The 15209-nt window shown below is 45.2% G+C and overlaps 1 protein-coding gene across 1 annotated transcript in view; it reads right to left on the reverse strand.

The window, feature by feature from the left end:
• LOC309558833 (protein mono-ADP-ribosyltransferase PARP14-like) overlaps nt 1-15209 on the reverse strand; it is an 85776-nt gene that overhangs the window by 10561 nt on the left and 60006 nt on the right. The window contains exons 10-14 of the mRNA XM_082261916.1: nt 13656-13805; nt 12981-13043; nt 10941-11120; nt 3591-3797; nt 758-1360 (exon numbers count right to left, since the gene is read on the reverse strand). Of these exons, the coding sequence (XP_082118042.1) occupies nt 758-1360; nt 3591-3797; nt 10941-11120; nt 12981-13043; nt 13656-13805 (1203 nt within the window). The remainder of the gene's footprint in view (nt 1-757; nt 1361-3590; nt 3798-10940; nt 11121-12980; nt 13044-13655; nt 13806-15209) is intronic.

Below are 15209 nucleotides of genomic sequence, written 5' to 3' on the forward strand. Positions count from 1 at the left end.
CCCATGCCAATCCAGTATCTCCTGTGGAAGTAACGCTACAGCTGTCTTGGTTGAGGTGACTCTTCCATGTAATGACAGCTGTAGTTTTTGGTTGAATTTATAAAATACAATGGAAGAATTAGCACAGAATATACTTTTGGAAGGTGCTGCATCCGATATATCATATCTATCTTGGTCATTTCTGATCCTTCCCCCTGCGGATGAAGCCCATTAGTGTGGAATATGTTGGCAGGGGAGGACTGGGCCAGGGGGAAATTGCCCCCTGGGCCGCTCTGAAGTCCTGTAAAAAGGCTGCACTGCTTCTGCCACAGACATGCCTAAAGGATTCCTGGTGAAGAGAAGCAAAAAGCCCCCATCACTGACCTACTGAGTGCGGGTTGAAGACAAGGACAAAGCTCAGCCCCCCCCCCCAGCATAGACGGTATAAACTGTGTCTGAGCAGAGGCCGGTTCTATGCCCCACTGGAGACTCTTCTGCCCTGGCCAGCCCCAACTGAGCTATCCCAGCTCCCCCCCACCGCCCTCTTCTGGTCAAGTCAGGAACCCGGATTCAGCCGTTATTTAGAGAGTATCTGGAGCAGGGCTTCAGCTTGGAATTTGGGTCAGGATAAGGGTTGGGAGGGGTGGTGAGGGAAAGTGGGAGGGGGATCGAGTCACTGCACCATGGGCCTCTGGTTTGTACTTGCCCCCTTGACCTAAAGTTGCCAGTCTGCCCCTGTATGTTGGTGCCATTAAATAAACAATAAAAGTCATATTACCATGTTTCACAACACGTTGGATCTGAATTTGGTTCCCATGCCTGTCTGTGGCCGTTTCTCCTTGTAAACTGACAGTATATTGGTGTCCTTGGATCTGGATTGTGGTCTGGGCCTTGTTGTCATTTTTTGCCTCTTCCAGCTCCAAGTTTGTCATCTTGTCGATAGGAACCATAGTTCCTCCATTGCTATATCTCCATTCCACCAGTTTCCCTGTGAGCTCTGCTGCCCGCTCCCGGTTCTTTCTGTCTTTTACCCGGTTTATAATCGTTTCAATCTCCCCAGACACAGGTAAGACATCCCGGGTGAGGCCCACAATCTGGATTGAGGGGTCGGATGGTTTGTAAATGACAGAGACCTGAAACTTTTTCTGGAGGTCGGAGATCTTCTGCACCTCGGCTTCTTCTAATTCGGAGATACATTCCTCTCTGATCACCTTCTCTGCCTGCTCACTGTCTATCATCTGCTGTAGCCAAGCCTTCGTCCTGTCCACGCTCCTTTTATCTTCTGCACACAAGCTGAACACCACAGGCTCAATGCCATCCATCAACTGAAAGGCGGTGAGCTTCTGAACTCGCTTCTGTGCTTTTGGTGGCCTAAAAAATTCTACAGAGGAAGAAAAGAGAAAATGGCGTCACAAAACTGCTCTAAAAGTGGAAAAATGAATTGTGAACAGATAGTTTATGAATGGGATGTAGACCAGGTTTGGGTAACATTTTAGATGTTCTGTATAAAGTCCTTTTAATATTTATTGCTTCACTGATTACAGTAGATGAAATTCCAATCACTAAATGTCCAGATGTACCCCTGTGTTTGTTTTCTATTATTGTTGGCATTATAGTATGACAATGGTGTAAATATAAGGAATCTGAATACTGGGTTGTCATCTTCGGGATACTGAAGGGCTTTCATGATAACCTTGAGTTGTGATAGGGATAAGTAAGAGTGCAACTGAAGTGACACACCATGATATTCTATTCCAATGATATATTGTTAGCAAAACCAATGCATTTCTGGGGCTGTAACTCCTTCATCATGGCTAGTGATGAGCCGAACACCCACCGGTTCGGTTCGCACCAGTACACCGCGAACAGGGGAAAAGTTTGTTCGAACATGCAAACTCCATTGAAGTCTATGGGACTTGAACATGAAAAATCAAAAGTCTTTTAATGGTTTTTATTGAGTTTTCAGAGAAGATAACAATAGAACTGCATAAGAACTATCAAACAAACAGCAAGGATTTGCAAAAAAAAAAGTTCAACATAGCAGAAGTATCGTATGTACAAACTGACATTCTTCCCACAATCAGTGCTTTAAGTGGCCCAAAAGAGGTGTCGGTGCTCTACTATAGCCTATAAATTTTGTCCCCCCCCCACCCCACATCAGGGTCCCCACAGAGCACCCCCCCCTGGCCTGGGCTGGGACTCTGGAGCAGGGGGACTCACTGGTGGTGACTGATCTGGCTCTGGAGTTGGAAATATTCTTGGGGGGGGGGGGCAATTGAGGGCGCAGATGTCCAAAATGAGCGTACTGGTACGCTAAGGCGCACGGAGAGGTGGTGGTATGTTCAAGAGCCATATTTGGAAGTGCCGGTACTGAGTACCAGTGCATACCAGCACACATAAAGCACTGCCCACAATTGAGGCAGTAGCGATGGCCTAACAAGAAAACATAATGAAGTCAGAACGCCAAACCAGTGGGACAAAAGTCCTAATTTTAAAGGCTTAAATGCAAGTTATTGCCCAAAAAAGGTGTATGGGGGTCTGGGTACTGCCCTGGGGGACATGTACCATTGCAAACATTTTTATTTAAAACAATTGTTTTTACAGGAGCATTGATTTTAATGATGCTTAAAGTTAAACAATAAAAATGAAAAATTCCTTTAAATATTGTGCCTGGGGGGGTCTCCTTAATGTGCCTATAAAGCGGTGCATCTGTACGATGTATGGAGCCTGCTGCAGCAATACTGACATTTCTAAAGGAAAAAATATAATTTAAACTTGTTCGAGGCTGTAATGTATTGTCGGCTCCCCGCAATACAGATAAAAAACATGAAAAAAAATGGCGTGGGGTCCCTTATCCGAGCAAGCAGCCTGGTTGAACAGGATAAGGGGGAGACGAGCAGGGGCCCCCCCTCCTGAACCATACCAGGCCACTTGCCCTCAACATGGGGAGGGTGCTGTGGGGTGCCCCTCAGAGCACCTTGACAGCAGTGGGGTCTGGACAGAGTGGACAAGATATGGCTTCAGCGCATATGACAGGTGCACCTGAAATGCGTAGAGACAGCAGATAAGGCTGGAACAATGGAGCACACTAGACCAGTGATGATGACATCAGCACACCTGATAGGTGTAGCCAAGATGCACGTTGACAATAGAGGGGGCAGGGGCAACAGAGCAGAAAAGATCAGTGATAATGATGTCAGGGGCCCGAAGAGATGTGCCTGAAATGCGTAGGGGGGGGGCTAAGCAACAGAGCTCTGTTTGATCTACCAATTAGGAACACCCACCTATTGGGCTTCTGATGGGGGGGAGCTGACAGGCAGTAATAGCACAATTTTTCAACATTCCAAGAAAAGTATTTCTAATCATCAGACCAGCAGTTTTCATTGCTCATGAGACTTCTTCTTTAAGCCCTAATGAAAGGCATGGAGTTACAGCCCCAAAATGCTTTGAATTTGCAAACAATCTATCATTGATCTGGTCTGTAGCACTTCAATTGGTTCTTCCTCCAATTCTCTTCAAGGATTTCAGGATCCTGAGCTCCTTCTACATACAGAATATTTTTTTTTCCCTTTCTTGTTTAGTCGGCCATCCCGAACCCACACCCCACTCACCGGTGAATTTAGTGAAGAAGGATTTGGCCTCGGGCAGCGCGGTTCCCTCTCTCTTCTTCATGCTCATGTAGAAATCATTCAGCATAGGTTGCTGGAATAGAACCACTTTCACCGTCTGAAGAGAGCGGACCGATTTAGATTTGATGAACTCCACCAAACCATCGAGGATTGAGTCGGCCACTGCGGAGGCGGCTAATCTCCCCGCACCTGTATCAAACAGAGAAAATGTTTAACAAAGATATCTACTGACCCTAAAATGTAACCTTTCCTTCATTAAATATAACGGTGAAAAACATTACTTATAGACACCTGACCTCCAGATATTCTGCTATAGAAAGCCGGCATCAGACGAAGCTCCACCCACAACATAATGCAGAGTTGGAGAGAACCCTTCATAATGGGCACAGCATGTGTTCAGAGATGGTGGGAACCCCTCATAATGGGTCCAGCGGGTGTAAAGACCTGGGAACTCAGTACAGGAATGGTGGAAACCCCTCCTAATGGACACAGCAGGTGTACAGACCCAGGAACTCAGCTCAGGGAAGGTCGGAACCCCTCATAATCAGCACAGCAGGTGTGTAGACCCAGGAATTCCTTGCAGGAATGGTGGGAATCCCTCATAATGGACACAGCAGGTTTACAGACCCAGGAACTCAGCACAGGGATGGTGGGAACCCCTCATAATCAGCACAGCAGGTGTGTAGACCCAGGAATTCCTTGCAGGAATAGTGGGAACCTCTCATAATAGATTGCTATGGAGGACACAGGAAGTAAAACACTCACCTATTTAGATTTGTAGGTCTTTCAGAGGTTAGATGAGCGCCTGCCTACAAGCAGGAGGGTTTTGTTCCTGATTCTATTGCTGTGACAATGACCTTCATCTCGGATTCTACCGGATTCCACTTTGGCTGCTTCAGTCTTCTCACAGTTTAGAAGAGAAGTCATGCTTGTTGGCACCCCCCATCAATTATGTACGGTAATTCCTAATAGTTTATCTATAGATGGCTCTGTACATGAGCTTCACTCTAAATTGAAAAATTCTAGGGGTGATATTTGATGCTACTTTAACCTTTTATCCACATGTACAAAATGTTGTCAGAACATCTTTTTTCCACTTGAGAAACATTGCTGGCTGCGTCCTATGCTATCATACATTGTAGAGTCATTGCTGGCTGTGTCCTATGTTATCATACACTGTAAAGTCATTGCTGGCTGCGTCCTATGCTATCATACACTGTAGAGTCATTGCTGGCTGCGTCCTATGCTATCATACACTAGAGAAACATTGCTGGCTGCGTCCTATGCTATCATACACTGGAGAGTCATTGCTGGCTGTGTCCTATGCTATCATACACTGGAGAAACATTGCTGGCTGCGTCCTATGTTATCATACACTGGAGAGTCATTGCTGGGCTGTGTCCTATGCTATCATACACTGGAGAAACATTGCTGGCTGCGTCCTATGTTATCATACACTGGAGAGTCATTGCTGGCTGTGTCCTATGCTATCATACACTGGAGAGTCATTGCTGGGCTGCGTCCTATGTTATCATACACTGGAGAGTCATTGCTGGCTGCGTCCTATGCTATCATACACTGGAGAGTCATTGCTGGCTGCGTCCTATGCTATCATACACTGGAGAGTCATTGCTGGGCTTTGTCCTATGTTATCATACACTGGAGAGTCATTGCTGGCTGTGTCCTATGCTATCATACACTGGGGAGTCATTGCTGGCTGCGTCCTATGCTATCATACACTGGAGAGTCATTGCTGGGCTGCGTCCTATGCTATCATACACTGGAGAGTCATTGCTGGGCTGCGTCCTATGCTATCATACACTGGAGAAACATTGCTGGCTGCGTCCTATGCTATCATACACTGGAGAGTCATTGCTGGCTGCATCCTATGCTATCATACACTGGAGAGTCATTGCTGGCTGCATCCTATGCTATCATACACTGGAGAGTCATTGCTGGCTGCGTCCTATGTTATCATACACTGGAGAGTCATTGCTGGACTGCGTCCTATACTATCATACACTGGAGAGTCATTGCTGGGGCTGCGTCCTCTGCTATCATACACTGGAGAGTCATTGCTGGCTGCGTCCTATGCTATCATACACTGGAGAGTCATTGCTGGCTGCGTCCTATGCTATCATACACTGGAGAGTCATTGCTGGGCTGCGTCCTATGTTATCATACACTGGAGAGTCATTTCTGGCTGCGTCCTATGTTATCATACACTGGAGAGTCATTGCTGGGGCTGCGTCCTATGCTATCATACACTGGAGAGTCATTGCTGGGCTGCGTCCTATGCTATCATACACTGGAGAGTCATTTCTGGCTGCGTCCTATGTTATCATACACTGGAGAGTCATTGCTGGCTGCATCCTATGCTATCATACACTGGAGAGTCATTGCTGGGCTGCCTCCTATGCTATCATACACTGGAGAGTCATTGCTGGCTGCGTCCTATGCTATCATACACTGGAGAGTCATTGCTGGGCTGCGTCCTATTCTATCATACACTGGAGAGTCATTGCTGGCTGCGTCCTATGCTATCATACACTGGAGAGTCATTGCTGGGGCTGCGTCCTATGCTATCATACACTGGAGAGTCATTGCTGGGCTGCGTCCTATGCTATCATACACTGGAGAGTCATTGCTGGCTGCGTCCTATGCTATCATACACTGGAGAGTCATTGCTGGCTGTTTCCTATGTTATCATACACTGGAGAGTCATTGCTGGCTGCGTCCTATGCTATCATACACTAGAGAAACATTGCTGGGCTGCGTCCTATGCCATCATACACTGGAGAGTTATTGCTGGCTGCGTCCTATGCTATCATACACTAGAGAAACATTGCTGGGCTGCGTCCTATGCTATCATACACTAGAGAAACATTGCTGGGCTGCGTCCTATGCTATCATACACTGGAGAGTCATTGCTGGCTGTGTCCTATGCTATCATACACTGGAGAGTCATTGCTGGGCTGCGTCCTATGCTATCATACACTGGAGAGTCATTGCTGGCTGCGTCCTATGCTATCATACACTAGAGAAACATTGCTGGGCTGCGTCCTATGCTATCATACACTGGAGAGTCATTGCTGGCTGTGTCCTATGCTATCATACACTGGAGAGTCATTGCTGGGCTGCGTCCTATGTTATCATACACTGGAGAGTCATTGCTGGGCTGCGTCCTATGCTATCATACATTGGAGAGTCATTGCTGGCTGCGTCCTATGCTATCATACACTGGAGAGTCATTGCTGGCTGTGTCCTATGCTATCATACACTGGAGAGTCATTGCTGGCTGTGTCCTATGCTATCATACACTGGAGAGTCATTGCTGGGCTGCGTCCTATGCTATCATACACTGGAGAGTCATTGCTGGGCTGTGTCCTATACTATCATACATTGGAGAGTCATTGCTGGCTGCGTCCTATGCTATCATACACTGGAGAGTCATTGCTGGCTGTGTCCTATGCTATCATACACTGGAGAGTCATTGCTGGCTGTGTCCTATGCTATCATACACTGGAGAGTCATTGCTGGGCTGCGTCCTATGCTATCATACACTGGAGAGTCATTGCTGGGCTGTGTCCTATACTATCATACACTGGAGAGTCATTGCTGGCTGCGTCCTATACTATCATACACTGGAGAGTCATTGCTGGCTGCGTCCTATGCTATCATACACTGGAGAGTCATTGCTGGGCTGCGTCCTATGCTATCATACACTGGAGAGTCATTGCTGGGCTGTGTCCTATACTATCATACACTGGAGAGTCATTGCTGGCTGCGTCCTATGCTATCATACACTGGAGACTCATTGCTGGGCTGCGTCCTATGCTATCATACACTGGAGAGTCATTGCTGGCTGTGTCCTATACTATCATACACTGGAGAGTCATTGCTGGCTGCGTCCTATGCTATCATACACTGGAGAGTCATTGCTGGGCTGCGTCCTATGCTATCATACACTGGAGAGTCATTGCTGGGCTGTGTCCTATACTATCATACACTGGAGAGTCATTGCTGGCTGCGTCCTATGCTATCATACACTGGAGACTCATTGCTGGGCTGCGTCCTATGCTATAATACACTGGAGAGTCATTGCTGGGCTGCGTCCTATGCTATCATACACTGGAGAGTCATTGCTGGCTGCGTCCTATGCTATAATACACTGGAGAGTCATTGCTGGCTGCGTCCTATTCTATCATACACTGGAGAGTCATTGCTGGCTGCGTCCTATGCTATAATACACAGACCTACGTCGGCAGACACTCCCCCTTCTCTGCGGCACGCACGCGTGGCCGGAGGCGCGCTCCCGCTGTTTTCAGTCACATCGGGAGTCGGGCCAGGGGAGGAGCGGCGGTGATCGCCGCTGCTCTTCCCCGATCGTCTGGGAATCGAGTCTGGAGATCCGCCTGCTTGTGTAAACACAGCGGGCGGATCTCTGAAGTGACAGGCAGGGTCAGATTGCAGGGTTCAGCATAGCTCAACATGCGATCTGTCCCTGTGTCACTCAGTCACCTCCCCCCACACACGTCAGTAAGCACCAGGCATACATTAACCCCTTCCCTGCCAGTGTCATTGTTACAGTAACAGTGCATATTTATAGCACTGATTACTGCAGTAATGTCACTGGTACCCCCAAAAGTGTCAAAAATGTCAGTCAAGGGTCCGATCTGTCCACCGCAATGTCGCAGTCCCGCAAAAAAAAAAAAAAAAAAAATCGCAGATCGCCGCCATTACTCGTTAAAAAAAAACCCACCAAAAATTATAGAAATCTTTCCCTTAGTAAACGCAATAACTTTTGCGCAAACCAAACAAAATACGCCTATTGCGATTTTTTTTTACCAAACATAGGTAGCAGAAAACAAATTGGCCTAAAATGATAAAAAATTTGGATTTTTACATTTTTTTGGGGGGAATTTCATATAAAAAAATGTGAAAAATATTGTTATTTTTTCAAAATTGTCGCTTTTTTTTTGTTTATAGCGCAAAAAGTAAAAATCACACAGGTGATCAAATACCACCAAAAGAAAGCTCTGTTTGTGGGGAAAAAAGGACGTAAATTTCTTTTGGGTCCAGCGTCGCAAGACCGCGCAATTGTCAGTTAAATTCGCACAGTGCCGAATCGCAAAAAGTGGCCCAGACGTAAGACAGCAAAATCTGGTTAAAGATAAAGTGGTTAAAGGCGCTATATAAAATAAAGTTTATTATTATTATCATCTCTGGATTATTTGCAGGAGAATGGAATAAATTGTGCTTTTCATAAGAGATTTCAGTAACATCACAGCAGGTGGAAAACAAACCTCACAGTTAAAGTAAATCTAAGTCAGGTCTGTAGAGGAGATGTTATAAATCTTTTCTTCCAAAAAACTCTTTAATTTACCGGTTAGAAATGATGTAATCTGTACACTGTGTGCGGCACATGCCCAGTATAAAGTGTACAGTCCTTTTATCTTACAGATGCTGGGAATGGAGCCGGGTGCTGAGATAATGCGCAGTGCACATGAGTGGGAGTAACATTATTGGTGCATGCCCAATGGGCGAAGCAAGAAAAAGGTTGACCCATTTTTGGAAAGAGATTGGTGCCTCAAGCCAGGTAAGTTTGGGACTTTATGGGCTAGAACAACAAGGTTGTGTGATTATATACAATTTATTGAAAAAAGTTTGACAACATAAATATAATAGTCAACATAATAGGTGTGTGGGTTATAGACCCATAAGTGATAGTGACTCAAGGAGGAAAATTGGTGATATGGTGACAGTGGTATATCTCTCTATCCGTCCACGATTTCAGCGTGGGATCTGTAGGGAGAAATATCCTGGGTTTTCCTACGTGTTTCGGCATATTGCCTTTGTCAAGAAAGTTTTGTCCACCATATCTGTAGGCATAGTAGATAAATGGTTAGTAAATATTATGCTTCCCGTGGGAAATTTCCATTGGTCGCATAATAATATACATACTTGTTAAAAGGGGGGGCCTGCTCTTGAAACCTTGCTTACATAGTTACATAGTTACATAGTTACATAGTAGGTGAGGTTGAATAAAGACAATAGTCCATCTAGTTCAACCTGTGTAGGTGTGTGTGGCTGTAATCATCTCACATACCCCTGAATGTTCTGATCCTTGAGATGTAAGTCTAAGAGTCTTTTGAAAGCCCCCATACTACCCGCAGAAACCACCTCCTGTGGTAGAGAATTCCACAATCTTGTTGCCCTAACAGTAAAGAACCCCCCGCGTTGCCTGAGGTTAAAACGCTTCTCCTCTAATCGCATTGTATGCCCTCGAGTCCTCATGCAATCCCTTCGAATGAACAGCTTTTTTTCTAAGCTGGGATCCCCATTAAGATATTTATAAATTGCTATCATGTCCCCCCTCAGACGTCTCTTCTCCAGGGAGAATAAATCGAGCGATTGTAGACGCTCTTCATAGTCAAGGTCCTCCAATCCCCTAATTAGTTTAGTTGCCCTTCTCTGGACTCTCTCCAGCTCCAACACATCCCTCCTGAGGACTGGCGACCAGAACTGGACAGAATACTCCAGATGCGGTCGGACCAGAGTTTTATAAAGTGGAAGGATTATAGTCTTATCTCTGGAATACATCCCTTTCTTTATGCATGCTAATATTCTGTTGGCTTTGGCAGCTGCCGCTTGACATTGCATGCTATTTCCTAATCTATCATCAACCAAGACTCCCAGATCTTTCTCCATTTTTGATTCCCCCAAGGGTTCCCCTCCTAACGTGTATTGTGTTTTTATGTTTTTAGTCCCCAAGTGCAAAACCTTACACTTCTCCACATTAAACCTCATTTGACATATCGTTGCCCACTCCGTTATTTTGTCCAGGTCATCCTGTAGGATATCTGCTTCGTGTTGTGAAGTTATTGCCCTGCCCAATTTTGCTTCTGATCCTTTAATTTCACACAGGAATTGAAAGTGGGCACTGCTGCTGTGGTATAAAATATGTGATAATAATAATAGGTATTTTGGGCATGATTTATGTCTTACATATATGTGTAACCTTGAGGTACTTACTGTCTATCACGTATAGGTCTATAACCCACACACCTATTATGTTGACTATTATATTTATGTTGTCAAACCTTTTTCAATAAATTGTATATAATCACACAACCTTGTTGTACTAGCCCATAAAGTCCCAAACTTACCTGGCTTGAGGCACCAATCTCTTTCCAAAAATATTTCCCTGGGATGACGGCTAAACCTACTTAAAGGTTTTTGGGAATCGCACCCTTGACAAAGGTTGACCCATAAGAATTAGATTATATGGTACCATACATGGCAGAACTGTCTGTAATGCTTTCATCGTACCTGTTCCCAAGGCCGGGAAGGTGACAGAGGAGACCTGATTCTCCTCACACGTCTTCAGGGCATCCAGGACTATTTTCTTGGTGGATGTTGGATGTTGTGGTCCTATCACATGGAGAATCAGTTTGCACTGTCTGAGGTTTCCAGGTCCGGTGACAATGTATCCCTTATGAGGTTGGGAACCTGTCAGAAATGGAAACTTATACAAATGTAGCCAGTAATGTAGCTATATAGGGTATACACCCCAAAAGGATTGACAATATGTCTGTGTACAATTCACACAGGTAGAAACAGCACCACTATTACCATGGAATGGGTCAAGGCAGATGTTGACTGTTCTAGCTAAATAATCCCATCCTTGATGTCAGGAAGTCTGCATAGGTGTTAACGTTTGATTAACAAAGATATGATTTGTTGTCAAGTCATCCGGGCAGAGATGTTAAAACAGCAATATATGTGGAAGACAGATGGTGTTGAAGGCCCCATCCCTGTTCAATTATTAAATTCCACCTTACATAATCCTATCTTTGGTCTGCATTAGTGCTAAACCTTTTGAATTCAGGGCTGAAAGTGTTAATTATTGTCCTTTTGCAAGAAGTAGAGATGTTAGGATGGCCAACATAGATGGGCAAATTCTACAGAAGACCCAGTAGGGGTATTTTCCTGAAGGTAAATGGAAATTCTTTTGAGGACAATGAGGAGCACATTTTTTGGACAGAAAGGACAATTGGTTTGGAAGACATGTGAAAGGGGCCCTCTGGCACAACCATCTCTGAACAAGGGTGGGGACTTTCAACAGAATTTGTCTTCCACATAAAATATCACTTTAACATTTCTTCCCCAGCAATTCAACAAGAATTTACACCTTCAGCCCAGTCAATCAGATAGGTAACACCCAGTGGTGTATTTTAGTTTTGTGCTGCCCTAGGCAAGACTAAAATGGGCGCCCCCTCCCCCTCCTATGTAAATGTAACCCACTCCTTCCTTTTTAATGGATGTGACTCCCTCCAAAATTGAAAGACTACAAGTCCCAGCATGAACCCCTGAGATCTCATGAGAGGGGGGTGAGAGGGGGTGGGAGGAGGGAGAGAAAGAGAGGGGGGTGAGAGAGAGAGAGGGCGGATGAGAGAGAGAGAGGGGGTGAGAGAGGGGATTAGAGACAGAGAGAGAGGGGGGTGAGAGGGAAAGGGGGGATGAGAGAGTGAGAGGGTGAGAGAGAAAGAGTGAGGGGAGATGAGAGAGGGGGGATGAGAGAGAGAAAGAGAGGGGTTATGAGAGAGAGAAAGAGAGGGGGATGTGAGGGAGAGAGAGGGGGTGAGAGAGGGGGGATGAGAGAGGGGGGATGAGAGAGGGGGAATAAGAGAGAGAGGATGAGAGAGAGAGAGGGGGATGAGAGAGAGAACGAGGATGATAGAGGGGGATAAGAGAGAAAGAGAGAGAGAGAGGGTAGGTGAGAGAGAGAGGGGGGGGGGTGAGAAGGCAGCTCTAGCAACTAGTGGCCAATAGAGTCTAAGGTGGAGGGGGCTTTTTTGACGCCCCCCTGCAAAGTGCTGCCCTAGGCCTGGGCCTTGGTGGCCTAGGCCAAAATATAGCACTGGTAACACCTATGAAGACTCCCTGACTGTAAGTATAAGATTAAACAACTAGAACATGGGGGGGGGTTCCACAACTTTTACACCTCCCGTCCTATTCTTGAACAATCAACATCTGCATTGACACATTCCATTGTTACCTGTGTGGGTAAAAATACCGGGGTATATTCCTGACACTCATTAGAACCCAAGAAGTGAGTTGGAGAAGCGACAAAACATCTTCAACAGAACAAGTCTAAATAAACAAGGCCAACCTATACCATGACTTGGATAAATGAGAGCCTTCATCGGCATATAAAAATGTCCCTGTCATGGCCTTTACTGGCAATACTTGAAACACATTTCCCTCTATATCTTCCCTACATCTGATATGTTCTGTTGGTGCATTGTCTATTCTGTACACATGCAAAAGTAAAGAATAAAACAACGATGGTCCAGTTCAGAACTTTACCCAGCGCTGCAGCTGATGATACAACAGACGGTCCAGCAGCTTCTAGAATTGCTTTTGAAACTCCTACAAATAAAAATATAAAACACAAGGAGACTCAATTCACTGAGTTTCAACACAAGGTTAAGTATCCTTATTAAGCCATTTGACTGAAATGTTCTATTTTTATTGGATTCAACTGAAAATAACTTTTTGAAAATAAGTATCCTTTATCCTGGAATGGTAGCTTTGTAAATTGGCCCATATGTCAACCTAATAAAGAACTGAGCCAACCAAAATTTAGATTCCTTCATCTTCAAGGCTTTCCACTCCTACAAAGCCCTTCACACTCTGATGCCACTATACATTCCCATAGCCTGCACATGTCCTCCCCCTCTTCTCCAACCACGTCCCCACACTCCTCCACCTAGAACTTCTCTGGGATTCCCTCCACACCCCAATCAACTCTAAAGCCTTAAAGTGCGCTCTTCACACTCCTTTCCCCAGAAAAGGTTGTAGTTTTTTATGCTATTCTCATCATTGGATCACTGTATGCATCTTATTATCTATACTACCCACCTGTGTTCCTTCTATGACTTAGGAAAAATATTGCGAACCCTTACAATTTTTCTGGATTTTTGCATGAATGAATTGTAATCTATAATCTGATATCTTAATTTCGGGGTCAGGATAAATCACCTGTGCACAGAGTGAAGTTTTGGTTGGAAGAATTTACAATGACTTCGGTCTCCTCTTTCGTTATATCACCGGTCTTCACCTGATAAGTGACAGATCCGATCTTCATTTCATGAACCCCGAGTGATGGGTTTGTCACCGTCCCGAAGAATGCTGCAAGATAGAAAGGACAGGGATGACAATAAGCAGAATAGGTGATAAAAGAAAGCCGTGTTCCCATCACCGATCATCAAACGTGCACGGAAAGATTAACAATATTATGGGCTGGACAACTGCAGAAAGTTAAAATCTCCAGAATCACACATTGAGATAATGGGTCATCCTCTACAATATTATTTTCCTCCTCTTCCATCCACCCCCATTGTCCCCACCTCTGCCATCCTCCTCTTCCTTCTCTTCAAACAATTCCCAACATTTTTACTCCTGTCATTACCCTCCTCCTCCTTTTGCGTCCAATACCCATTCATCCATCTCCACTATCCTCCCATTTGTCATTTCCCTTCTCCTTTGCTTCATCCCCAGTTTCCTCTCCTCGGTTTTCCCCTCTTCCATCCATGCCCACTCTCCTTCCTTCCTTCCTAATGTCGTCCTCCTCTTAAATCCATTACCACTTTCCACTGTTCAAATCCATCTGCACTCTCCTGCCCTCCATTATCCTCCTCTTCCATACAAGCCTCTGCTCTCAACGTTACACTCATCTTAAAAATTAAACACTAATAAAACGCACAACTAAAAATGCACCCACTCCAAAATTACTACTTCAAGACCAGGCCTATTTCCGAGATTTGTTGTTTAGAAGATAAAATCTGTATTTTTTGCTAGAAAATTACTTAGAAGCCCCAAGAAATGACACTTTGCTACAATGTAAAGTAGTGAGTGTACAGCTTGTATAACAGTGTAAATTTGCTGTCCCCTCAAAATAATTCAACACACAGCCATTAATGTCTAGACCGCTGGCAACAAAATTGAGTACACCCCTAAGTGACAATGTCCAAATTGGGCCCAAAGTGTCAATATTTTGTGTGGCCACCATTATTTTCCAGCACTGCCTTAACCCTCTTGGGCATGGAGTTCACCAGAGCTTCACAGGATGCCACTGGAGTCCTCTTCCCCTCCTCCATGATGACATCACAGAGCTGGTGGATGTTAGAGACCTTGCACTCCCCCATCTTCCGTTTGAGGATGTCCCACAGATGCTCAATAGGGTTTAGGTCTGGAGACATGCTTGGCCAGTCCATCACCTTTACCCTCAGCTTCTTTAGCAGGACAGTGGTCATCTTGGAGGTGTGTTTGGGGTCGTTATGTTGGAATACTGCCCTGCGGCCCAGTCTCTGAAGGGAGGGGATCATGCTCTGTGTCAGGACCCGGACTTGAACCTGGGACCCTGCAGTGTGTCTGCCAATGACTCTACTTGCTGAGCCACCTGGAATGCTGGACAGCTCCTTTGACTAATCATTGAATGATCCTGCTGTGAATCTTTATTGCCTTGAACCTTGAATCCCATGAACTCCCTGTTATAAGCCATGTCTTTGCACTTCCTGGTTGCCAGAATATTGT

This window comes from Pelophylax lessonae (assembly GCF_965119305.1).
Source record: "Pelophylax lessonae genome assembly, chromosome: 6".
Classification (NCBI taxonomy): Eukaryota; Metazoa; Chordata; class Amphibia; order Anura; family Ranidae; genus Pelophylax; species Pelophylax lessonae.